Source organism: Penicillium atrosanguineum (genome assembly GCF_028827265.1).
Source record: "Penicillium atrosanguineum strain IBT 20685 chromosome Unknown utg000004l_segment0_segment0, whole genome shotgun sequence".
In the NCBI taxonomy this organism is placed as follows: domain Eukaryota; kingdom Fungi; phylum Ascomycota; class Eurotiomycetes; order Eurotiales; family Aspergillaceae; genus Penicillium; species Penicillium atrosanguineum.
In genome coordinates, this window is record NW_026623136.1 from 2,018,923 (window position 1) to 2,044,183 (window position 25,261).

The window sequence follows — 25,261 nt, forward strand, 5'->3', positions numbered from 1 at the left end:
TTCAATGCTCCAAATGTTCTGGAAATACGGATTCTTGCTGGTCCTTCCTAGAGTTATTAAGGACTTGAATCAAGCTGCCGTTGATACTTTTATCGTGGTTCCAAAGAGCACCCCCAGCAATGCATTATTCGTTCCCGCCGACTTTTTTGGCTTCGGCTTTGAGTCTGGCTTTTTGCCATACTACAATAATGATTTCTCTCGCAATGTTGTCACTTCCATTCAAGCTCGCATGAGTCAACCACTGGTAATCCGAGTCGGTGGTACAAGCGGGGATAATATCACCGTTCATCAAGACCAAAAGGAGGCTTCACATTGCACGTCCGATCGCTGCAACAGCTTAAGCCACTTCGATATTGGACTAAGTTATTTCGACACTTTTACACAGTTTCCAAATGCTTCATGGACTGTTCAGGCCCCGATGGGTGTACATTTCAACATAACGAACACAATGACCTATTTACGACACGCGTGGAACGCAATCGGAAAAGATCGTGTGTCGGCTATTGCACTTGGAAATGAGCCAAATTGGTATCCTATGCAGGATAAAAGCTACGACTATGCAGCCTATACCAAAGATGCGATTGAAATTGAAGATAGAGTCATTAAGGATTTTGCACTAGAAGGCGACGATCGCAGAATATTTCAGGTTGGAGAAATTGCCAGCGAAGCAGTTTCTTCTGATTTTAATTTGTGAGTGATCGTCCAATCCACCCTTCCGACTAAATTAACTCGCTCGGACAGGCTCGGCATTCTACAAGGTCGCCTCGGGCGCAATGGGCGTACAAAATATGCTGCGGAGCATTTCTACCAACATGCGAAGACAGGAGTGGCAAAAAGCTACTTTACTGTTGATGTACTTCAGGGTAGGTCACAAAAACAAAGGAAGAAAGCTGAGAGCCCATGTCTGATTATCTTCTTTCCGCTAGATTTCCTGATGAGCCATGCCGACATCCTAGGTCACTTGCTGCCGTATGCAAAAGTTGTCGATTGGATCAAGGAGAAGAAAAGGCCATACTCTCTGGTTCTTTCCGAGGTGGGATCTGCTATCGGTGGCAGCCCCATCTCTTTCGGCGGTGGCTTCGGGGCCGCGATCTGGGCCGTTGACTTTCATCTCGCATCCATGTCCCGCGGCGTAAAGAGGATATGCAACACCATGGGCCCGGACTCAACACACTCGTTCTGGCTCCCCAGCGAGACTGGGCGCCAACCCACAGGCCCTGCTGTGCAAGGGATCTTTCCATCGGCTGCATTTATTGCCGACTTCGTAGGCAGAAGTGACACTCTGGGTAAGGTCAGTAATCTGACTTCAAACTTTCAGTACCTCAGTGCATATGCTATGTATAATCTCAATTCCGATAAGCCCACACGGGTCGCATTGATCAATCTTCGCGAGTGGCATGAGAGTGACACACCTGCCTTGAGTCCCACACGTGGGTTTTACAATGTCACACTCAGATTCGGCGATGGACTAAAGACTGTCACTGTGAAACGAATGCACTCTGAGAGTGGATCATTAGCCAGAGGTTTTGACCAGGGTGGTCACAGGGAGAATGTGACGTGGGCAGGGGAGCAATGGAGCTACAAAGTTGACAAGGGCAAAGGTCATTTTGTCTCTGGTCTTCAAGAGGAAAAATTGAATGTTAATCAAGGGAGCGCCCATATCATTGTGCACGACACTGAGGCGGTAATGGTCTTTTTGAGTTAGTATTACGATACCCTTCAAAGTTTTCATAGAGGATCTCGGGCTTTAGAAACCGAAGTACTTTGTAAAATATCGGGCTGTTCCAGGGGAAGACTTGATTAAAGTCTCACCCATAATCTTCATCATCTATAAGTCATAATTGAAAAACATAATGATCTTTTCTATCTGATTGATTCTTTACAATTTGGACTTGCCCTCCTCGCGGCCTTCAAGGTTAGGGTGGGCAAATCGAACAGGCCGAGTAACGGCGTAGAAGGCCATGCCGTGAGATTTGGTCGAAAACTGGTACAAAGTGATTCCGCGTTAGCTAATTGCTTTCCCAGGTGTGCGAGAGGTGACAAACCTTGACCTTGGATCCGACATGGAAGAAAGCAAAGTCTCCCGGGACTAGGTGGTGGGTGATTCCGGTAGCCTCATCCTATTTAATCCATACTCGTTAATATTGCTGTGAAGTACAGTAGCATAGTTCTTGCAGGATTAAAGCAAGATGAATTAATGAAGCCATACCAAGATATCAATTTGACCACTCAAGACATACTTGGACTCCTCGAAGTTGTAGTGTGCGGGGCGTTCAGGTCCAGCCTCAATCTTGTAGAAACCCGAAGTAATATGTGCGGGTGACTCTGTTTTAGTGCGGATAGAATGGAAGTCGGCAGTGATTGCATTCTCACCCTTCGGGAGGGGAATGAACTCGTGGCCGGCGCCTTTGATGACGGTAAGAGGAATTAGGCTATCAGACACTATTCGACCAGGCAATCGAAGTAAAAATTAGCGACTTCGATTCAATTATTTTATTTTGTATCTCGCACTCATCTAAAGAGAAAACACACTGGAAAGAGGAACTCACTTTTGCTTTCTGTTTTGGAGATGAGATTGAAAAAAGGTTTAGACGCGACGTTCCCCTTCACTAATATACCTGAGACTCCTCTATCGGATACATAAAACAGGGCATAGAAAGTTTGCGCAAGGTACAGCATATCTCCGTGAGGAGTATCCCGATGAGGGGAAGCAACCCCGGGTGCATCGCCCGAGTGGGGAATTCATCGGTTGAATGCCCGTGAGCCGGTATCCACCGTGAACGGCATTCTCATCAGTCGCTTACCTAGTGGTTGCATGCTATCTACCTTAGTTTCAGAATGGGGATATCCTTGTACTCTCCAAAATTCCCCGCATTTCTCCAATCCCTTTATATGGATCGGCTCAATGAATACAGAAGCTATTGAACACGCTGCCAAAGTAGGCAGTTTGTTGCCTGAGGACGCAAGGGTAGAGTTGCAGAATTAAGTGTTGAAGTTGAGGAGAGGTCAAACCAAATTTCTTTGCCTAGTTTATGCGCATTAATTTGATAGGATTCCTACTGCTTTCCCTTAGATCTAGAAGAAACAATGATTGCCTGGAGTCGCCACTATTGGAGCATCCGCTCACGTGGATCGGACACCGGCGCGCTTTCTCCGTCCCAACGATCTGACAATTGTAATTTCAAACTGCAATGGAGAATATGCTTACTGGGCTCTCATAGTGCCGGTGCTTTTGTTCTGATGAGCTCGAGTCCAAATTCAGGGCTAATTAAAACGAGCACCATTACAATTCCGACTTCTCATCTAGTGCACCGCTTAGGTGAAGTCGAATGTTTGTACCTCGGGATATTATCGAGTATACTTACTAGTCGCCACATCTATCAACAGTAATGTGATCCTCAACTTGTCATTGCATTCTACGTACAATTGAAATCCTCAATTGAGAGCTGCTACAAGACGTAATCTAAGCCCCAGAGCCCCTTTCAGGTGATCATGTGTTTCATCCATTCCATCTATCTTGTACTCTAATTCTTTGGATCTTACTTCGCGTTTTGCATTGTTCGGTCCGAGTCTTCTATTCAAAGTGTTGTAAGAAAGAACTCCGCTAGCAACTCTTTGTTCAGTGTCTGTGTTTTCTCAGTCGTAAAATTAGTCTGATACCGATCCGTAGCTCCTCTATCAGTCGTGATCTGGGGGAAACAAAACAAAAATGACCAGATCTGCAATATGTTCGACCAACAAGCAGTTGAAATGAAGATACTTGCGGCAACCGCCAATGGCCGCCTATGGCCGGTCTAGTGCCGGGTCGGCCACTCAATTAGGTTAGTCTTATAGCATCAAGTCACCTCGTGTAAGAAATGAACCCTTTTTCTTTCTTCAACACACTGCCTCTCCATCTCCCTCGGTTTGGAGTTCATCTCTCATAACGGTGTCCACGTTCGATGAAACCGAAATTCAATACTTGAACTTGAAGGACTTCACTTTTGAGGATGGCACCACTCTCTCATCAGTGCGCTTGGCATATCAGGAGTTTAGTCCTACAGGCCAGAAAGTAGCTCTGATCCCAACATGCTTCCTTGGCAGAATCAAAGATACGATGCATTTTACCAATGGAGCACTTCGCAATCACCGAGTGATTGTAGTCGGCTTGCTTGGCGGCGGCGAATCTGCCAGCCCATCTAATACACCCGATTTCCCCTCCCAAATCGACTATCGAGATTGTGTTAGGGCACAGTATGAGTTGATCAAAGACCACTTGCAAATTGATTTCTTAGATGTCGTGCTTGGATTTTCAATGGCTGGGCAGAATGCCTATTATTGGCTTGCATTATATCCTCAAATGATCCACAACGCGATTATTATCTGTTCGGCGGCTAAAACTAGCCTTTATAACTATCAACTCCTAGAGGGTCCTAAACATGCTCTTCTAAGCTCAGTTGATTATAACACCTCTTTCCAATCTCTGGGCACACAACCAATTCGAGGTCTACATGCATTTGCACAGGCATTCTCTGCCTGCGTAGCTAGTGTAGAGTGGTTTGAGGAGCGAATGTTTGAGAAATGTGGTTACAAAACGTTAGGGGACTGGGCTGCCGCTGAGGAAAAAGACCTTGATGATTGGCACCCGCACGACCTGCTCGCGATGCTTGGAATGTGGCAGCGGGCGGACCTTAGTGCTGTAGTCAGAGGCACCTCGAATTCGACTCTATCTATCGAAGAATCTCTTTGCACTCTGAACAACAGGGTCCTCCTTATGCCTTGCCGGACGGATCAATATTTCAGATGGGAGGCTAGTGAGAGAGAAGCCTCGTATCTTCAGAATGGAGAACTGGTGGTGATACCATCAATCTGGGGTCACATGGCGGGAGGAGGCTCCAACCAGACCGATGACGAGTGGATGGATGACAGGATCGACAAATTCCTCAATCATGATGTCTCAGGACCAGCTACGGATTGATTGGTCATTTTTCACGGATACTATGGCCCAATTGATAGATTTGGTGGAAAGGGAAAACATTGGAAATGAGAGTGTTGAAGAGAAATTGTAGGGGCTGATAAGAATGGTATTCGTATTTACATATGTACCTATACTTGACGGGTAAAATTTAGGAATAGGAGGTATTCTCCAATTTGGTGTGAGCAGTGCTGGGCTCATAACATGTTGGTTAATAGGGGAAGCTTCGGTGTTCATATTGTTGATGGGAGTTGATTATGTGTATTGTGCGATTAGATACAGGTAGGCTGATAGACAGATATAGTATGTGTATGCATGCACGTGATCCTGACCTCCATGATATTCAACACCGCCCATGGGCTTGCTGGCTATGACCCAACCCTACGCACGGGCTGGGTTTTTGTGGGCGGTTTTTGGCGAAGCCTAATTATGCCTCCCTACATTTCCCACACCATGCGACGAACAAAGACAAAATGCCACTCCGCTTCATCGAAAAACACAATCCCAAGATACCTGCTTGGGGGGAGACTGAATTGGATGTCTATTTCCTTTCTGAATGGGACAAACCTCACCCTGACCTCTCAGTGTCCAACGAGTCCCCCACCGACCGTCGCAAAAGGCTTTTACGCCAATTTCTCGCATTGGGATGCGAAGGAAGACAGGTGAATACCCTCTATACCTCTTAAAAGATCACAATCTTGAACTAACCGAATATCAACTTATTAGCCTTACCGACTGGGCAATTCACCACCTTCTCCTACTCAAGCTCAAATAGATAATATTCTTCGGCTTATAAGGCCCGAAGCACTGCGTGTCTACGCTCATAATACCGGTGCTGAAAGGGGCTGCTGGCTTCGTCTCTGCTACACGAATGAAGAGGGTCATAATGCTCTATGGACTGCCAATGAACTCGCAGAATGGGTTGCTTATAATGGGGTTGTGCTTGACGATGAAAGTATATTTGGTCGCCTGGATTTGGCAGCTGCCCTAAACATATTTCCTGAGCGTGTCGCAAATGAGCGGGTCAATTTTGAGCTCAGAGAGAGGAGCCTTAGGAACGCGATAGAGGATGCCGAAGAAGGCGACTTTAACGAAGACCCTCTTGAGCCATACGCTCTGTATCAGGCAGAGTTTGTTGTTACCCATATGTATGTGGAGGATGATGTTGCGGTAAATGGCGGGGGTTTGTAGCATGTGTTTTTGGACGACTGTGGGAATGTGGTCAGGCACTGGCGGGTGCAGGATGATGGATCGGAGAGCAATTATGATGGCGCTTGGCATGAGCGTCTTTGGAAAGAGGCCTTTGAATCTGAGTGTGGAGAAGTCGGTCCTGCTTATCATAAGGGTGGAAGCCGAGGCCCTCCATACACTCTTTAAGGACCTGAGGCTGTGAGCTAGTACATGTAGATATAAGGTCAGTCACTCTCGTCCGTTGAAGGGGGCTCCCTGCAGCATAATCCGCGTGCTAGAAAAAACAAAGTGCTATAAAATGAATTGCAAGACACATAAGAGACGTAATAAGGAAAGGTCTACTTGTACTCACGCCAGTACATCTGGCACGTAGAGTCAAGACGTTTAATTTGAATCTGCTGCATGCCCAAACTTTGTGTCTATGGGGCTCAACATGCCCTCCCAGTCCACGTTGTCCGACGGAGGCCACCCGTCCTCCTCATCTAGCAGCTCAATACCCGGAAAAGAAGGCATATGGTTAGTTCGATCCAAAATTAGGAGTCGAGGGGATATACTTTCAATCTTTCATGGATCATCCCCGTCCATCGACTCATCCTGGTCACGTTTGCTGTACGATGCAGGAGCCATTTGGCCGTTGAAGGTACTCCCAGCGAAGTCAACCTTGCACATAGTATAAGCACCATTTGAGTTTGCCACTCAAATGGTGCTTATAATTCGCAAATATTTTCTGCAATTCACGGTAGACATTTCCGTGGTTTTAGAAGGCCAGAGAAAGATTCGTTTGAACTTCGCAACCGTAGCGTTCTAATCCTAATATTGAACTCCCTAAAGTGGACTGAATGGAAGATAACTGATAGTAATAGTTGCCAGACATTATCCGGTACGTATGTATACTGACGCTAAAAGGTACATGGTAAAAAAGGAGGAAAAGAGAATGTAAGGACCCGGACTCACTCGTCACTCGAACGAAGTTGAATCTGTTCAACGGGCTGACCTTCTTCTGAAGGAATATGCTGATACGAGCGTGATCTCCTCACTCGGAGGAAACGCCGGATACCGTATACAATACCGGCGGTACAGCACAAGGTTAAGAGGATGATCAAGCTTCCGCCCAAGACTTGAATGATCTCGTAGGCTTTGTAAACCGCGGCCGCGACCGCTTTTGTTTGGCCGTAGATTATCCCCTTGCGGTCTTCAGAAGTCGAGCCTGCGCTGTAAGAATTGTCGCCTTCTTTTGAGGTCGAGATGATCGCTGGATCGTCTGGGATGGGTCCTGATGATGAACCTGTGAACCCAACTGCTTTCCAGCCGGGCGGTACTTCTGTGCGCTGCAGGGGAGTGGTGCCGAGAACATTGCCGTTTTTGTCAATGGCTTCGGCGGAGATCCAGTCCATGTACCCATCTCCTATGAAAAGTGTCTCGAAACTGGTCTTGTTGACGTAGCCGATGAAGATATCCTCGCCGCGGTCGAATGCCCGAGCATAGAAGTTGTATCCGGCTACATCAGTCGCACCGTTCCAGCTGATGTGGATAATGGTCATCATGTCCAAATCATTGGCACCATAGACGTAGGTAACCATGTCGGGGGGTGTAGTTGGTCTACCGATCCAGTCAAACTTGTAGGACCGGTAGCTTGAGAAACGCTCCGATGCAAACTGCGCGTACATGAGTGTGTCGCCATTTGGCGCATACTCGGCGTGGTAGCCCCACTGACTCCATCCAACAAAGGTGTTTCCGTTGGGAAGCGGTTGAACGTTTCCGCGGAGTCGGGTGAGACCTCTATCCGGGCGCTCAAGGCGCTTGATAACTCTAGCAGTCATCGGAGTCACGCTAGTGTCAAGTTCCACGAAAAGAGCAGAAGAGAGATCCTCCTCATTCTCATACTCATCTGAGGCGTTGTTCATAAATGAAATAACGTGGTGTGTGCCGTTCGACGAGACGAATTTGACATCGTGCTGCTTGGAGAAGGTAAAGTCCTGGTCGAAGTCGGTCGAGGCTGAATCACTTCCACCCAGTCGCCACATGATATGGCCGTCTTGGCCAGAGATCATGTAGATGGTGCTTGCGAACCGCATGGAAAGAATATAATCGCCATCTGCGTTCTTATCGACTGCGTTGATATGCACGTAGTCGTTTCCAGGCTCGCCTTGCGCGCCATCCCAGGGGTGGAATTTGACGGAGTCGGTAATGGACAGATGATCGCCTGAGTCCCATTCAAAGAGAACTGTCGCAGATTCAACGTCCAGTTCCACAAATCCACCTGTAACAATCCAGCTCTCCTCTGAGGGTCGGCCGAAGTCGGCCAGGCTAACCAGCTGTGATCGGTATGTGCACGCCAGAGCGGTCTTGCCACCATCCAAGATATTAAATTCATGCATATTAAATGCGTCGAGATCATTGGTTACGCCGACATGGTGTTCGTATTCGTATTTGTTGTTCAGAATGACTCCACTTCCGCGGTCGGAGTTGTCGAATTCATGCTGGAGAATGAATGAAAGGTGTGGCTCGGCATCGATGTTCCAGTTCGCTTTAAAGTCGAAAACGTTGCGGTTTTCGGTGATGGATGATCCCGCCCAGACGAGCATCTACAGTAACACAATTAGTTATCGCAGCGCCTCAAGGATCTTTGCGGGGGAGATAACGTACACCATCGTTATCGTATATATACGGTCCGATCTGGAACTGTTCGTATTTCTGGGTGGGATTCTCAGGTTCGATTTGGCCATAAGGCGCGACAAACCAGTAGCCGGGCAGTTGTCGTTCACGATCCACGTGAGTAATGTCGAACTTCAAGGCGCGCACCTCGGGGAGCTGGAACTGGTCAGACCCAAGAAGAGACACGGATTCAAAACTTAGACACTCACGGTCACGAAAGAAAATAAGTCGCTGTCCTGACGCTGTGCAACTCCCTCATGCAAAAAAAAAGCAGGGCGCCTAAAAACGCCCACATGGTGGTGTGTAAAGAGTGACTAGGAGGGGAAAAATCTCATCTTCAGGAGAAAGGGAAATTAATTGAAAGAGATCATCGCTTCTCCCAGTGTTTGGCGGCGAACCCCCAGAACAAGAAGATCGCAGAGGAGCCGTGGGGTCCATGCCGCTTTTAAGGAAAGCGGTGCGAATATCAATTGGAATATTATTGGATGTCATTACATTTGCACAGGCGGATAGTTCGATAATTAGACCAAATCGGGCAAGATTGCACGCGGCCAGACGCTTATTTCTTTGCAAAAGCGACGTAATGGGCTGAGGTGGATTCTGCGTGGATTCTGAGGTCCCTGAGCGCCTTCATGTCCAAGTGGGTAAAGCCTCCTCCACTCTTGGCGACTGCCCACGCGTCAGGTGGAGTCTGTTCGAGAGATCTATGAGCTATGGTTGGTAACAAGATCAATGCCAAGATCAGCTATTCCCGACACAGTTTAGTCTCAAATCAGCCCCTGTCATACGAAATAATCCACTCGTATCTCGTATGCATTCGAGCGGAATTCTTGTTGTCCGCTCTATGCCCTTTGACAGTACTGTAGTGTCGATGGCATCATTTAATATTCTTCAGGGCCCCGTTGCTTGATTCTATGATAGATTGAACACCCACCCGGTTCATGCTCGATTACGAGTCTGCCTTTTCACTCAGTCATCAGTCTCCGCCGAGCTCGGGAGAATGCCGCGGGGAAAGCATATTTTTGTTATCTATCCTTGGTTTACTTAGTGACCGGCATCGGGACTTGGTATACGCAGGCTGTTTAGAAGTCTACCATGCTGCACCCTCTTAGCGCTTCAACAACACTTAGCTTGGTCATGGGTCGTTGTTAGACACCCCACTGTACTGCACTCGCGGCCTTATGGGGTCAAGACTATGACCCATCTCCAGCCTATCAAATAGGCATTTCCTGCACGCGCTTCGAGAAATGCTTCTGACTTGACTACCCGACCCAAATTATTGATGTGCTACCTCACACCCCTCTGCTGACTGGTTTCATTTGTACCTCTTGTTCGGATGAGATTTGGTTGCCGACCGGGAGATTCGGAACTACGGCGTCAATATGGTTGACTCCATATCGAGAAGTGAGCTGGTGGCACATTTAGTCAAGAAACATCGTCTATGTCGAACGATGTGTCAGTCTAATTAACCCCAGTGGGCTAGGGGTACAATAATATATAATATATAAAGCAAAAAACAAAATGGGTATCGAATCACTTCGGGTTGGAAGTCTTTACTTCGTTCTTCCCTCGCTGTAACATTTCCACTGCCATCGCATAGGCATCATCTTTTGCTTTGCACTGCGACGTCCCCCTAACCGCTTCTTTGTCCCATCCATGCGCACAGTCGTCCATTCTGCAAGACTTCACGTATTTGCCTGCAGACTCGAGTTTGGTCGCGAGCTCCTCTCCTTCGAGCGCAAATGCGCATTGAGCGGCGGTGATGATCAAGACATTCCCGGGGAAGTTAAGGGGGTCGACGAACGAAGGCGACATTCGAGGATCTTCCGGGTCGACCACGCCGGGGTTAAAGCACTTGTGGCAAAGACGCGAGAATCCCGGGAAGATCTTTCTCATGATCCAGTTCGATGGATCGGCGATAGTCTTATCTGGGGTCTCCAGGGCCAAGTCAGTGGGACCATAAAAGGACAAGACAGCACGGAAGACGTCTGGATTGTCATTCTGGTTCTCCAGCGAGAAAATTGCAGACGATGAGGACACCGCGAGCGCAATGTTTGCTCCGGAACTGAAGCCTGAGAGCGATAGACAATCGATGTCGAAACGTTCTGGTTGTGACCTAACCCATTTCACGACGTCCTCGGCGTCTTGGAAGGCTGCGGGGAAGATGTGTTCTGGGGCGAGACGATATTGCACATCGATCACTGTGTAATCGGTATGGTCGGCAATATAGCGACAGAACTCATCGTCATTTCCGAACGTGGGAAGCACAAATCCACTGCCACAGAAGTTCACTAACACCGGACTGGGCTTCTGCTTCTCGGTGCTAGGTTTGTAGATGTTGGCTTTGATGGATTGACCGGCATCTCGAATCGGTATCGACACAACTTCATCCGGCTTTGGATTAAGGTGAAGTCGAGGCCGAACAAGACTGCGAAGGAATGCTGCGATCACTTTGTGGTGGACATATTGCAACCCCATGACCGGGTGAGGAACGGAAGGGCGAGCGATGTCGCATGCGATCAGACCAGGGAGGTATCGGCGTTAGCTCAGTCGTAGTTCCAAGGTTGTAAAGTGAGTTTCCGGTTGAAAATGAAGTCAGAGGCAGGGGAATCATGCCTTAGGATATAGGACCTAATGACAGAACATTCCTTCCATCCGGTTTTGCGCTGGCGATCTTACTGTGCATCGGCGCGGCTACGTCATTGATCGCCATATGAGGTGGGTGGCGGTCGCGATCGCGATTATCGACATTGGGCGAGATCGTTGATGCGGGTACCTCGACTTCCGGATAGTTCATGTTGAGCCTCTATATTGACTTTGCAGGAGGTATGCAAATAAACTTGACAGTTCTAGCCTTAGCTTTGAATGTTGGTGGAGTGGTAGATCCACCCGTGGCACCTGTCAAGGTCTACTGTACCTTGGAATGTGTCTCTGATAGTCTTGCCTCAAACTTGTGAATTTTGAAGATTGGATCCCGACTAGGATTTTGAGAACTAAATGGTTGTATCGCAATCTTGAAATTCGAGATTTGGCTTCTTCGAAATAACCACCTTGGGACCACCCGATCAAAATTAGGCGAAATTAGTGCTCGGGCTGCACTAAGACCTTGGCGCATATCAGCCATCAAGAGAAGTGTACAAGTTTGATCTAAATAGTTTATCTAATAATTTTTAGAAAAGACTCACTGACTCCCAAAACGCATTTTCAAGGGTCAAGAGGGGAGAAATGAGGGGAGAGTCTCGCAGGGCTGAGTTCCGCGTGGGGGCCGTCACATTTGTCATTGGCCGTCGGATATCTGGACCTGACTATTTACCGTCAACGAGTGCCTGACGACTCCCTTCAGTCCACCCCTTCTCGTCTCATCACTTCCGCCTGACGCCGAGGCGCCTGGGAACATCACCAGTACATCTCCTTGGCGCCAGCCATGTCGTTCTGGTTCCCCACGGATTTCGGGGACGCGTGGCAGAGGGGGCACGTCAACTTCCGAGCCATATCCTTCTGTTCTCTCGTTTTTGCGACCATCTCCTATGCTGTAGCGACTCAAGATAACTTTGCACTCGTGGTATTGCCCTCTTTCTTTGAACCTCTTCCTATTCATCCGGGCGACTCACACTCCTCCAGTTCCTCATCCCGGCGTTATGGTCCCTTACGGACGGCGGCCTGCGGTTCGCGGGTAAACAGCCATGGCTGGCAATCACTATGCTCCTCGACTGTTGCTCAACATTATTTGTCGGGTCATACGTCCCTGTCATGGTGTCGAACTGGATGTGGAGCGACAGTAATGCCCCTGTGTTGGTCGTTCTGTTTCTCCTTCCTCCTTTGTATGTGCGCCCGATCATTAACATCCCGATTCCAGTGCTAAAACATTGAAGATATTGCCACGGTGCTATATTCATCCGAACAAGTTTGCAGTTCTTGGAAATGTCACGGGAACAGAGCAGGGGGACTGTGAGTCTTGATTAGCGACTAGGTTGACGTGAACATGGAATACATGTTGAAGCTTGCTCTCGTTTTCGGATTAATTTTGATACCCAATATTGCCATCATTTGCTTTGCATCGCACCATGAATTGATTCTTCTTGAGATAAAAGAAGCGCAAAATATTGCAGGTAGCATCGGGAGCAACCGAGTCTTGGCCATGTAAAAAAGGGCAGCATCACACGTACGCATCCAAGAGAATTCTTCTGATCCCTGGAGTGATAGCCGCGTCGACAGCCAAGACGTCCAGCCTACCCTCGGGCACGTTGCAGGAGCAACGAGCTGACTTGCACATCCGTTTCGTCTTTTCCTTGCCTGGCCGCGCACCTTTGCACGACCACCTCGAATGTAGATCATTTTCCTTTGAATGATCATCACGGTTAATGTCCCCCCTTAGGTTGCCTCTTCAGGCCGTGCCCCAACGTCGATCCCAAAGAGGCTCCCAGACCCCAAATCTATCATGATATGAGCTGTCAACTTTCTTTTATAGCGTCAAGCTAACGTTTCAAGCTAACAGACTTCCCCAAACCTTGGAGCATCGAGATCCACGTCCCAGGAGCCCGGGTCAGCATGAACCTACGCTAGCCGCGCCGCAGGGATTCGTGAAATTGAGTGATAAATTAAAAATAATAAAACAATAATAAGAAGCGATCTGCTCTACGCCGGGGAAAGATAAACCGACGTGCAATCGACGCGCCATCGCGATCGCGCTGCGCCACACCCCTTGATTCGCGTAACAGCCCCAGAGCAGCGTCCAAATGGATTTCAGCCCTGTTCAAGTCAGCAGTGCGGGATATTGCGATTCTCAGTGTTCTATGTTTGGAAGGGGATGCCATCTCGTATTACAAATACGTTCATTCCAGGGCCTTGCAGGGTGACTGGCCAGGGTTCGCCGGATTTAGGAGTGTTCGTTCCGAACTCGAGGGGGGTTTTGTTCAAATCTCATTTCATTAATTCAGATTACCGACTTTCTATTTTCTGTTCCCCATACTTCAGCCCAGTCTCGGGGGTAGGTACTCTTTCCGGTAGTGATGGAATTCTGAAACTGCATGAGCACTATTCTGGTATTGTCGGGCTTGCGCTGCACGATTATCGGGGAAGCGTAGTTCTTCCCGGATTGCGGTCGCAGACTAGGTCTTGGTCTTGGTATTGCGGCTAGATGAACGTTGCATGGGCCACAGGGTGCAGCGGCTCTTCGGTAGCGGTGCCGTGATGCCGTTAAAGTACGTTTCAGACTGTGTTCAAGATTTACAACTCGGGCTAACGTCCAAGGGGTGTGGGTGATCATTACCTCGTCTGATCGACAACCCTGTGAACTACTGACGAGCTACCCCTGCGCACGATCATTTTAGGTCGTTGCTCGTGGTGTGATAGGTGGATTGCGCTAAATTCAGCGAACTAATTAATTATTACTCCGTGGGATCATAATCAGGGGGAGCTATCGTCTCCATCTGCAAGGTTTCTCTTCTATTCAAATCCAGATTCCAAAAATAGGGGGGGGGGGGGGGCCAGGTGCATAGAGACGTCACCTGGAATACCCTCACACCTAAGACCTCATTCACAAAAGCCTACATCAGCTGAACGGATCAGCTTGCGGCCCCGTATGAACCACTCCCCACTAACGCCTCCAGAAGGATCGACGCTCGGCCCAGCTGGTGCCGAATAACGAATAACGAGCGGAGATAAGGTTGCTGGGATTCCACAGCTCGGACCAGGCGTGTGCCTTGCATATCCTCGCGGTGGCCCCGCAACGTCGTCAAACATTGCTCGCTAAGGAAGGCTGGAATGAGGCCCCTGGGCACGCGTGGGAAAAGCAACCTTATTATCTGAAACGCCGGGTCCATATGGCTTTTGTGGCTTTGCAGGTCCCCGGGCTCCAGGGCTGGTTCTTGACCCAACGCGAAATTAATCTTGCATACCTAACCTAGCCTCCTGCACGCGGGCCTTACCAGTGATTTGCGGCTCGGCCGAGGCGCAGTCCGTATAGCCCAAGAATGAGGTATATTCTGAATCAGGCCTGTTGGGAAGAAGGATATCTATTTCCGGTCGAAATCTCGTGTTCAACATGACCAGCTGAGCCACATGAGATATAAATCGATCTAAATGTCTCGTAAACAATGCAATGGGAGTGGTTCAGACCTAGAGCGGTACGGCCCATAAGATCCAGGTGCCACCACCGTGGCGCGTTGGGTAACCAAGCGTATGCCGATGCCTACCACTTCCGGAAGCTCTGGCTGGACTCGTCATATGTATGGATAATGGGGGTACGAAACACCCAGCAACGAGATAGGAGTAGATACACGTGACCCCCTTTATTCGGAGTTTGGACCCTTGAACGACTCTGAAACAAGGCGTTCGCGTGGACGATCGTCTGTTTCCTGATCCATCGAGGTCATAGCATTCCGAGCACCTGGGCATTATGGCTATGCGGGATGACTCGTAAGGCTTCGGACGTGGCTGGTATGGACTTGCAATTGCATCTTCTGCATCTGTAGACGATAGACGATAGCCACGTCTTCCATCATAGATATTCACCCTGAGAAAGGGAATAGAAAAACATAGGATACTTCACGCGTGGCCGGGAGAATGCATCGTACCCTTTTTTCTTTTTCTTTTTTTTTCCCTCCCTGTACTCCGTAGGCCCCATGGACCAATGCGTGATCTCCATGTGATCTCCCACGTTGGTCCCACGACATTGTTTCAGCCTTTGTGAAGCTTTCGCACCCACGCGAGATTCCGCTTGCAAAGCGCATTTGCCGCCAAGCGTGATGTGCATCGGTCCACAGTCTAGAACGCTTACCCCCAGCTGGATGACGTTACCCTTCCTTCCCTGCCCTTGTTCGATCTCTCACTGTAGATCCAACGTCTAACATGCGTAAACCCGCATATATGCATCCCCCTTGGCTCATTCCACGGTCTTTTTACCGCATCTGGATATTTCCCGCGCTGAAACATGTGGCTCACCATGTGCCCTTGAGCCCTTGGAAGAAAAATGATAATAATAAAAAAGCCCTGAGTGGATTTTCTGGCTCGGTCCTCTTCGGTGATCGTGATCCACTCGGGGTCCTTGACGCATCTGTACCTGCCTCCAGCCCCAGTTCCTCTGCAGTAAGCCAATCGTATCCCTCAGGTCGCCTGTTCTACGTGGGTTGGCGGGTATGTGCCTTTTTCAATCAGTTCCTTTGGGGATTAGCGGCCGAAAGGAATTCCAGTGCCGGAACTGGTTCATGCGGACTACGGCTCACGCTTGAGTCTGATGGTGGAATGGTGTCACCGGGTCTGGTGGAGTCGTTGCGAACTGAAGATCTTTTCCTCCATTCCTTTCTTCGCTTAGCTCCTAATCTTTCCATGTGGGCCACGATGCAAGCTCCTGTCGAGCTCGCGTGTGTCGGAGCATGCCTTTCCCCCCAGCATAGCCGAGCATTCTTATGGCATATATAGCTCGAGGGTTCCTGCTGTCTCATCTCGCATCAACATTCATTGTTTCATCATCTCAAGCATCATCATTTCAAGTTATTGGCTTTGATAGCTTCGTAAAGCTTCATCTATAAGCCATCAATTCCACCATTCGACATTTTCATCAAGATCAGCATCTCAATTCACAACCACTCTACCGAGTCGACACTTCAAGTTTCTACAATGTCTATCCCAGAGCCATCTTCCACAAGGTACGCTAGTATTTACTTTGAAGATGACCGAAGGAGTGCTCACATGATTATCTAGCCAACAAAACGGTTCTGGAAACAATGCTCTCAGCCAAAACAACGTCGCCCAAGTACCACGTACAAACGGCAGCAGTGTTGACAACTTCGCCCGAGCCCCAGCAGCAGAGGTCCCTTACTTCGCCGGTGCTCGAATTCCGGAAAGGTCAACACATCTCCGGGGCCTCTCAAATCAACTCAACGCAATGGATCAAATCATGAACAAGAGGAATTGAAGGCGATCAAACCAAACCTGAAACTGTATAAAGAAAGCGTCCCATTCATCTATGTACTAAGTCTATCCTGTATCAAATACCAACCACCGACGTGGACCTTCATTAAGCAAGCCTTCAAAGTAATTTCGAGATATATGACGCAACCTCTTCATACTTGGTGCTGGGGAATTCATGGCCTGCTTCGTAAAACTTGAAGATCGCGTTCCCGCCAAGGGCGGCAGTGGCGTCAGAGACAAGTTCGTCCTTGATGATGATCGCATCGGTATTGCCACACAGGATGTGGACTTTGTCACTCGGAAGACCCGGTGCGCCCTGGTTGCCTGACGCGAGACTGTTCTGGGCACTCAGGTACTCTCCCAGCCGCGCCCAAGTGCTCCACTGACGCTGGCCCAGAATGGGACCATGACGCATGCTCGACATGAACGCGTGGACAAAGCCCAAGTGGTTGTTCACCTGCCATGCCACGGCAGATGGGATGTTAATGTGCGGATATTCCCGTGAAAGAATCTGGATCTCGGCTGCGCCCTGCGATGGAAGCTCCTCCGTGAGCGCGTCGGCGGCGTTGAGTTTGTGGTTCTTCGGCTTGGGGGACACCAGGGGACCAGCTCGCAAGCGACGGCCAACGAGATGACCAAGAAGATTTTCCGGCATCAAGCCTCGTGAATACAGAAGGCGACTTTGAAAACTAATCTGCGAGTCGCGAACCAGACCAGAAGGTGCCAGGAGCACCAAAGACGACAGCAGATGCGGGAAGAATGACGCAAAAGCAGCCGCGATACCACCACCGAGCGAGTAACCGACCATACTGAACTTGCCCGATTCGGCCCCAGTCCAAGCGATGGGTGACGAAGTCAGAGCCAGCATGATCTGCGTCGCGAAAAGCCGATCATCCTGGGGGAGATCGGCCGGGCAGTCAGAGTATCCTCTTCCAAATCTACGTGATATCTCATCAGCAAGTGTTCTACAGTATAATTAATAGACGTGGGCAGAACATACAGGTCGAAGAGCATAACTCGGCAACCCCGGTCCACTAGCGCATGGGCTACCCCACCGAGCGCGATACAGGGCGTAGTGATGCCATGCACCAACAGCACCTTCGGACCATCCTCACGACCCCATTCATATACCCGGATCGAACCGTACGGACTGGCAACATCGCGCGCCCCAGGAAGCACGTCGTTGGGGAGGGGCAGTTTGCGGTTCTCTTCTTCCGACAGGCCGGCCAACAGTCGAGTGCGGGGTGAAGGGAGGATGGTCGCGGTGAGCTCGCCGCGGCTGAACATCGTTCGAAGCAGGAGACCGAGCGTAAAGGAAGCTCCGGTGACTGCCAACAAGGGCAGTTGTGTGCGCTGGTTGGCCCAGGAGTCTGTGAGGAAATCCACGGTTTGATGGTATAGCGCCATGGTTGCTCCCGTTTGCCCACTGAAGGGAGTCAAGTGGTGGTAAAGGGCAGAGATGTGTTTAGAATGTGTTTAGAAGCCGTGGTGGAACAGAGGCTGGATATACTGTCGCCTAAGTTGCGAGTTGGAAGAAGGAAACAGACCGAGGCCCGGCTGATAAGCTGATAAGCTGATAAGCCCGTGTCGGAGACCGTCACCAGGTACCATATGTTTTTACAGCCTCTGATCTACGCCTTACAGGCAAAAGAAGAAGGAGCTCGGTTTGACTGATGTGGAAATGGGCTAGGGTTAAAGGAAGAAACCTACCTCGAAGGGTTGAATGAAGGAATGAATAGGCAGTATAGTATACCCGCATTTCTCGAGGTCTGATTAGCCGTCAGGGTAACTAAGGCCCGTGAACCCTGAGATGTTCATTTGTACTAGTTTGAATTAGTTTGAACTAGTTTAGATCACCGACCCTTGTTCGATGATGATTGATGAGATCCTATTGATTGCAATATTCCGAGATCCGTGAATGGTATTTGATTGGTTCACCAATGACGTGTGCGGTTCACGCCTGACATCACTAACCGTTAGGATGAGCTTTTGAATTTCTCAACGGCACCCCAGCAGAAAATATGGCATTCATGGAGAAGACCAAAGCTTCCTGTGCTGCCATTTTCCACACAAAAAAGAGCGACAAGTCTACGCAGTCCGCACCAAGTGCCCAAACCCGCGCAACTGACTCTTCTCCAATCAAATCACCACACCCGCAACAGCAAGACGATGATAGTGACAGAGACCCATTCAGCGCTCTCAGCGAAGTATCGGATCGGGAGCCCATCGAGAGAACTTCTAGTGGGGGGTTGCCGCGACGTTCTTCAATCGAACAGCGGATGACGAATATGGCACATTCACCTCACACGGACGATGGAGACATGTTTGAGGCTCTAAGTGAGGTTTCATCGGCGGAGCCTTGTGAAAGGTTGCTCAGGTGACGAGCAAGCACGCTAAACAAGATTGTTGAATTGATTGTTTTCTAAGCGGTTTGGAATCATTTCGTAATTAATTTACCAACTATCTACGATTTCACGATTTTCAAGTTGGATACGACCCTCTGCCCCGACGCCGCGACCTGCGCGACTAACTGTGCTGTGAACGGCGCAGACTACGAGCTCACCTACGTTGTGACTACCGATATCGATGCCTTCTCCCTGACCTTCGTCACTCGATCCAACATCGGTCCTTGTCTGTATCTGATGGAGGATGAGAACACCTACCAGATGTTCAGGCTGCTCAACCAGGAGTTCTCCTTTGATGTGGATGTTTCCAACCTCAGATATGGTCTGTACGAGGCTCTATACTTCGTGTCCATGGATGCTGACGGCGGTCTCTCCGGTATGAGCACCGCCATGGAAAATGATATAGTCCTGGTCATGAGCTTGTGGGATGACCACTACTCCGACATGCTGTGGCTCGACAGTGAATACTCAACCAACGCCACTGTTTTGGGCCTCGGTGTTGATCGTGGTACTTGCGCTAAAACCTCTGGTGCGCTGGACACTATTGAGTCGAGCGATGCGTCTTACACCTTGGCATTCTCCAATATCACGGTCGGCCCGATTGGATCGACTTACTCTTCGTAAGAATTCACCTTCGATGATGATTTCAGAATCGCTGTAACATCTTCATTTCCTGAAGAATAAACCAGCGACGCGGACTATTTGCACTCAATTGGTCAGAAATCGAGACGTTGACTGTGTCCTGATAAATGCCCATTTCTATTTATTCGATATAACCTTCATTTTCTCAAGAGATAGGCTCTCAAATCAATTCCCATTCTTATTCTCAATTTCAATTTCATACTTTAAATAGTTAAGCGTCGAGTTGGAAATTAAGGTCGGAGGCTCAATTGACATCATCAAACCAAAGGCGGAAGATTCTCGGGCCGCCCGAAAAAAACGGCACCCACCTCGAAAGCTCACGGCATTCTCTGAGCTCTGCAATTGACCCTCAATTCCCTCGACCTCTATTGTAGAGCGGTCTTTAGACCTTCCATACCCAGCAACCATGTTCGACACGGTCTGCACCATCCCGCTGTCCTCGGACTTGTTCAGTCAGGCCCTCCACCCTAACGAACCCGTGGTGTCGGTCGGCCTTGCGACAGGCCATGTCCAAACCTTCCGACTCCCCGTGGAAGAGAGTGACAATGAAGACGATGCTGCGTCAAATTCCTCGCGCAATGGAAAGGGCCACATCGACACTATGTGGAGGACGCGCCGACACAAGGGCAGCTGTCGTACTCTTGGCTTTGGCATTGACGGCGAAACGCTGTACTCCGCTGGCACGGACGGCTTGGTGAAAATTGCCAACTCAGAGTCTGGTGTTGTGTCGAACAAGATTGTCATTCCGTATGAGAAGGACGGGTACGAGCTCTGCGACTGACGCTTTGCGACAATTGGCTGATTTATTTTGCTGCAGATCTATCGATGCGCCGACTGTTATTCATGCGCTTTCTCCTCAGACTCTTCTAATTGCTACGGACTCTAGTGCGCTGCACCTCTACGATCTACGAATTCCCTATTCTAAGGTGTCGGCGCGCCCTGAGCAGTCGCACCACCCCCACGATGACTACGTCTCCTCTTTGACGCCTCTGCCCGCCTCGGATACTAGTACTTCTGGTTTCAGCAAGCAATGGGTCACCACGGGCGGTACAACTTTAGCCGTGACAGATCTGCGACGGGGTGTCATGGTGCGCAGTGAAGATCAGGCGGAAGAGCTGATCAGCTCGGCTTACATTGGTGGTCTTCCAAGCAGCGGTACCAGCCGTGGTGAGAAGGTTATCGTGGGTGGTGCCAGCGGTGTCCTGACATTGTGGGAGAAGGGTGTTTGGGATGACCAGGACGAGCGTATCTACGTTGCGCGTGACGCAGAAGGCGGCGAGTCTATCGAGACCATGGCGGTTGTGCCGGATGAGCTGGGCTATGGCAAGATGCTCGCGACCGGTCTCGGCAACGGTATGGTCAAGTTGGTGAGCATCGGAGCCAATAAGGTTGTGTCGGAGGTGATGCACGACGAGACCGAGGGCGTTGTGGGCTTGGGCTTCGATGTTGAAGGCCGCATGTTCACTGGCGGTGGACAAATCGTTAAGGTTTGGCATGAGGCTGCGGGCGCGGGCGCTGGAGATGGCATTGGTGGAAAGCATATGCTTGGAGATAGCGATGACAGTGATGATGACTCCGATAGCGAGCAAGAGAAGCAGAAGACGAAACAGGAGGACAAGAATGACCGCAAGAAGCGAAAGAAGGCCAGTCGCAAGGACGGTGGACAGCATGTCATGGCCTTCGCTGATATGGACTGAGCCATATGTGCAGGATTTTATCGATACCCATGTCTGCAAACAAAATATCCACATCAATATCAACATAACAATTAGATTTTACGACATTCCATTTCAATAATCCAATGCAAAGTTGAAATCACATCCGAGGCCAGGCAAATCTATATCCGCGGATGCTTATTCATGCTGAACTAAGATGCTGATCCCGGGGGTTTTCCGCGATCAACTTTGGTTTCTACGGCCATACGCTCAAGATTATTGGCACTGAATGGAGGCAATCGCGGACATCGGCTCTAGACAAATAGGCCTAAACTTATTCTGACATTCTACTTCTAAATCCCGGTCAAAATTTCGCAATATCGGAACTGAGCTCGCTCGAACTGCCGACCCCACAGCCCCACGGCTGCCCATGACGTTCGGATCGGATCTGTGGGGGATACTTAAAGACCTTGGGTTCCCATTTGAATTGCCAAATTAAAGATAAGATGGACGCCTTCGAATACAACCCCAATCCCGGCCGTGTCGTCTTCGGCAGTGGCACCCTGCAGAAGCTCCCCGATGAGATTGCCCGTTTGCAAGTCAAGGCTCCTCTGGTCTTGTCAACACCGCAGCAGGTCGGCCAGGCGGAGAGCGTGAAGGATGTGCTGAAGGGACAAGTTGCTGGCATCTTCAGCGAGGCTACCATGCACACCCCGACTCACATCACCGATAAGGCTCTCGAGTATGCGAAGGCGCAGGGGGCCGACTCGGTCATCTCTATCGGCGGTGGAAGCACCATCGGTTTGGGCAAGGCTATTAGCATTCGCACCGGTCTGCCCCACATCTGCATTCCGACTACCTATGCCGGCAGTGAAATGACTCCCATCTTGGGCGAGACGGCCGATGGCTTGAAGAAGACTCGGTCTGATCCAAAAATCCTCCCCGGGACGGTGATCTACGACGTGGACTTGACAATGACTCTACCTGCGGCTATGAGTGCTACGAGCGGTGTCAATGCCATTGCTCATGCTGGTATGTTCATCGATAATCATCTGCAAGGAAACACATAGCTAATGCGCAATCTACAGTGGAGGCTTTGTACGCCCGCAACACCAACCCCATCATCAACATGATGGCTATCGAGGGCACTCGAGCTCTCGCCTCTGCTCTTCCTGAAATTGTTGAGAACCCTTCCTCGCAATCAGCCCGTTCTCGTGCGCTCTACGGTGCCTGGCTCTGTGGAACCTGCCTGGGTAGTGTGGGCATGTCCATTCACCACAAGCTGTGCCACACTCTCGGTGGCAGCTTCAACCTCCCCCACGCAGAGACTCATACTGCCGTCCTCCCCCATGCCATTTCATATAATGCTCCCAGCATCCCTGAGGCCATGAAGCAGCTCGCAGATGCGCTTCCGGAGAGCAACGGTGATGCTATCCACGGCCTGAACGTCCTGCTGACCAAGCTTAAGGTCAAGCGTGATCTCAAGGCCTTCGGCATGAAGGAGGAAGACGTGGACAAGGCTGCAGACATTGCTGTTTCTAACGCATACTGGAACCCACGTGCCATTGAGCGCACGCCGATTCGCGAGCTGATCCGCCGAGTTTGGGCGGGCGAGCCTGCACGCGCGGATCTATAGTCATTTAAGATGCAGTGTAAATAAAATACAACGAATCGATCCACCTTCAGATCTATCAAAATTAGCAAAAAAAAGGGAAAGGCGTTCCAAACCAAAGAAGTGGTGGCATGGTGGGCAGCTACCAATGGGCTGATCCGTAATTTGTGTTATCGCGGCGTGGGAAGTGGGGGATTGCCATTTTTTCTCCAAATTTTTTTAGAACATCCCACTTCCAGTCATTCCGCGCACCCCTCCACGACGTTCAAATGGCTTCGGAAATGGAGGCAGCCCCCGTGCTGTCGACCCCCGATGCTCGCATTCTTGAAGAAACTACGCCTGTGGCCACCTCCGATGCGACGCACCCGCTCCCCGACGATGAACTTTCCATCACCTATGATATCGAGCGCACCTTAAAAGAGATCCGCCAGGCGCGGTACAAGCGCATCGCCCTCCAGTTCCCCGATGATATGCTCCCCGATGCTCCTCGAGTCTTCCAATTACTGAGCCGCGGGCTCAATTCGGACGAAGTTAGCATTGCGAATGGTACATCTCCAACTCAGACAAACGGTGGCGGGGCGGATGCGGATGGCCACCTTGCCCAGGATGTGTCTCAACTATCGGTGGAGGAGACGGAGAAGTGGTCCCCAAAATTATATATTCTGGCAGACACCTCGTACGGTCTTTGCTGTGTCGACGAAGTGGCCGCGGAGCATGTGGACGCAGATGTCGTGGTCCATTACGGAAGGTCGTGTCTGTCTCCTACGGCGCGATTGCCCGTCATCTACGTCTTCACCAACAAGCCCCTGCCTATTGATCCTCTTATCCAGGCTTTTAAGGCGACCTACCCCGAGACGACCACCAAAGTGATCATCGCGGCCGACGTCACCTACTCCCAGCATGTCCAGACGGTATATAAACGTCTAGTGGAGGACGGATACACCGAGTTATTTGCTACGGAGATCTTGCATGAGCCTTCATCGGCCATTCCGAACCGTACAGTGCCAATGTCCATTCGCGAGTCGCCTGAAACACTGTCGGAATGGCAGCTGTTCCACATCTCCGATCCCCCAACCGCCCTGCTCTTGACCCTTGCTTCGCGCGTTGCCGCCATTCATATATACCCCACGGATCGCCCAAGCGACGACAACGTTAAGCCTCTACCGGCCTCTACTGCGGCTGCATTACGTCGGCGCTATGCAATTCTCACATCCCTGACTACGGTGCCTATTTGGGGTATTTTGATCAACACTCTCAGTGTGAAGAACTATCTGCACATCGTGAACCATGTTAAGGAACAGATCGCTGTGGCAGGCAAGAAGAGCTACATGTTTGTGGTGGGTAAGCTCAACGCAGCCAAGGTCGCCAACTTCAGTGAGATCGGTGGTTGGATCGTCATTGGCTGCTGGGAGAGCTCGCTGGTGGATAGCAGGGACTTCTGGAAGCCCGTCATCACCCCGTTCGAACTGGAGATGGCTCTGAAGGGCGATGCCGAGCGAGTCTGGACTGGCTCATGGCACAGCGACTTCCAGGCCGTCCTCGACAGGCCTGCCGAGGAAGCGACGGCTCAGGACGGCTCCAACGCAGACGGAGACGAGGACGGGGATGATATGTCGGATCCCGAGAGTGCACCACCGGAGTTTGACCTGCGCACTGGTCGCTACGTCTCGCATTCCCGGCCGATGCGTGATCCCGCACCCCGCGCTTCTGCTCAGCTCGATGGATCGAATGGTCCATCTGCTGCTAGGGCTCTGGCAAGACGGGCCAAGGGCGACTTAGCCATGATCGGCGGCACAGTATCTCCAGGGGCGGAGTACCTGCGGTCCCAGCGGACATGGAAGGGGTTGGGCAGCGATTTCGATATCCGATACGATGAGGAGGACCCGGACAGCACACTGGTCAAGGAAGGGCGCAAGGGCATTGCTAGAGGGTACACAGTTGGCGAGGGGGACAAACACTAGAGTACAAAGGATGTATATAGCGCGAAAGACTCAATGCAGAGGAGCAGATAGTAAGAACCGGGGTCTTCCCATCACATGACGATGATTTTCTGACGGGCGCAACCGACACTCAAATTGTTTCGACGTTGTCTTTTCTAAGAGTAAGGCTTCTTTGCTTTTCCCATCGTCTAGTCCATGGACTAAGGAGGCTCATCCCCCCTCTCGAACCCCCTCTTCTCTCCAGGGCTTGTCCTTGTCCTCCCTCCTTCGGATACCCCGATCCGCCCTTACGATCC

General features: G+C 50.2%; 12 protein-coding genes across 12 annotated transcripts; 8 read left to right on the forward strand and 4 right to left on the reverse strand.

Annotated features, from left to right (window-relative positions):
* Positions 1-4: 4 nt before the first annotated feature.
* On the forward strand, positions 5-1,705 carry N7443_006089 (glycosyl hydrolase family 79 C-terminal domain-containing protein; the record flags this gene model as incomplete). The annotated part of the gene is made up of 3 exons (XM_056886145.1): positions 5-690; positions 742-863; positions 927-1,705. 3 exons carry the CDS (start codon positions 5-7, stop codon positions 1,703-1,705), a joined length of 1,587 nt encoding a protein of 528 aa, XP_056741593.1.
* Positions 1,706-1,879: 174 nt separating this feature from the next.
* Positions 1,880-2,515, reverse strand: N7443_006090 (uncharacterized protein; the record flags this gene model as incomplete). The annotated part of the gene is made up of 4 exons (XM_056886146.1): positions 1,880-1,984; positions 2,046-2,120; positions 2,210-2,442; positions 2,512-2,515. 4 exons carry the CDS (start codon positions 2,513-2,515, stop codon positions 1,880-1,882), a joined length of 417 nt encoding a protein of 138 aa, XP_056741594.1.
* A 1,581-nt stretch (positions 2,516-4,096) lies between these two features.
* N7443_006091 (uncharacterized protein) lies at positions 4,097-4,957 on the forward strand (the record flags this gene model as incomplete). The annotated part of the gene is made up of 1 exon (XM_056886147.1): positions 4,097-4,957. One exon carries the CDS (start codon positions 4,097-4,099, stop codon positions 4,955-4,957), a length of 861 nt encoding a protein of 286 aa, XP_056741595.1.
* A 470-nt stretch (positions 4,958-5,427) lies between these two features.
* Positions 5,428-6,145, forward strand: N7443_006092 (uncharacterized protein; the record flags this gene model as incomplete). Its single annotated transcript, XM_056886148.1, has 2 exons — positions 5,428-5,616; positions 5,681-6,145. The coding sequence occupies 2 exons, from the start codon at positions 5,428-5,430 to the stop codon at positions 6,143-6,145; spliced, it is 654 nt and encodes a 217-aa protein (XP_056741596.1).
* Positions 6,146-7,095: 950 nt separating this feature from the next.
* On the reverse strand, positions 7,096-9,238 carry N7443_006093 (uncharacterized protein; the record flags this gene model as incomplete). Its single annotated transcript, XM_056886149.1, has 3 exons — positions 7,096-8,730; positions 8,792-9,042; positions 9,094-9,238. The coding sequence occupies 3 exons, from the start codon at positions 9,236-9,238 to the stop codon at positions 7,096-7,098; spliced, it is 2,031 nt and encodes a 676-aa protein (XP_056741597.1).
* A 1,095-nt stretch (positions 9,239-10,333) lies between these two features.
* Positions 10,334-11,278, reverse strand: N7443_006094 (uncharacterized protein; the record flags this gene model as incomplete). Its single annotated transcript, XM_056886150.1, has 1 exon — positions 10,334-11,278. The coding sequence occupies one exon, from the start codon at positions 11,276-11,278 to the stop codon at positions 10,334-10,336; it is 945 nt and encodes a 314-aa protein (XP_056741598.1).
* Positions 11,279-16,417: 5,139 nt separating this feature from the next.
* N7443_006095 (uncharacterized protein) lies at positions 16,418-16,715 on the forward strand (the record flags this gene model as incomplete). The annotated part of the gene is made up of 2 exons (XM_056886151.1): positions 16,418-16,446; positions 16,502-16,715. 2 exons carry the CDS (start codon positions 16,418-16,420, stop codon positions 16,713-16,715), a joined length of 243 nt encoding a protein of 80 aa, XP_056741599.1.
* Positions 16,716-16,829: 114 nt separating this feature from the next.
* Positions 16,830-18,118, reverse strand: N7443_006096 (alpha/beta hydrolase; the record flags this gene model as incomplete). Its single annotated transcript, XM_056886152.1, has 2 exons — positions 16,830-17,649; positions 17,712-18,118. The coding sequence occupies 2 exons, from the start codon at positions 18,116-18,118 to the stop codon at positions 16,830-16,832; spliced, it is 1,227 nt and encodes a 408-aa protein (XP_056741600.1).
* Positions 18,119-18,732: 614 nt separating this feature from the next.
* On the forward strand, positions 18,733-19,740 carry N7443_006097 (uncharacterized protein; the record flags this gene model as incomplete). Its single annotated transcript, XM_056886153.1, has 2 exons — positions 18,733-19,048; positions 19,139-19,740. The coding sequence occupies 2 exons, from the start codon at positions 18,733-18,735 to the stop codon at positions 19,738-19,740; spliced, it is 918 nt and encodes a 305-aa protein (XP_056741601.1).
* A 424-nt stretch (positions 19,741-20,164) lies between these two features.
* Positions 20,165-21,455, forward strand: N7443_006098 (WD40 repeat domain-containing protein; the record flags this gene model as incomplete). Its single annotated transcript, XM_056886154.1, has 2 exons — positions 20,165-20,520; positions 20,576-21,455. 2 exons carry the CDS (start codon positions 20,165-20,167, stop codon positions 21,453-21,455), a joined length of 1,236 nt encoding a protein of 411 aa, XP_056741602.1.
* Positions 21,456-21,919: 464 nt separating this feature from the next.
* N7443_006099 (maleylacetate reductase) lies at positions 21,920-23,049 on the forward strand (the record flags this gene model as incomplete). The annotated part of the gene is made up of 2 exons (XM_056886155.1): positions 21,920-22,445; positions 22,502-23,049. The coding sequence occupies 2 exons, from the start codon at positions 21,920-21,922 to the stop codon at positions 23,047-23,049; spliced, it is 1,074 nt and encodes a 357-aa protein (XP_056741603.1).
* Positions 23,050-23,294: 245 nt separating this feature from the next.
* N7443_006100 (2-(3-amino-3-carboxypropyl)histidine synthase subunit 1/2) lies at positions 23,295-24,986 on the forward strand (the record flags this gene model as incomplete). The annotated part of the gene is made up of 1 exon (XM_056886156.1): positions 23,295-24,986. The coding sequence occupies one exon, from the start codon at positions 23,295-23,297 to the stop codon at positions 24,984-24,986; it is 1,692 nt and encodes a 563-aa protein (XP_056741604.1).
* Positions 24,987-25,261: the final 275 nt, after the last annotated feature.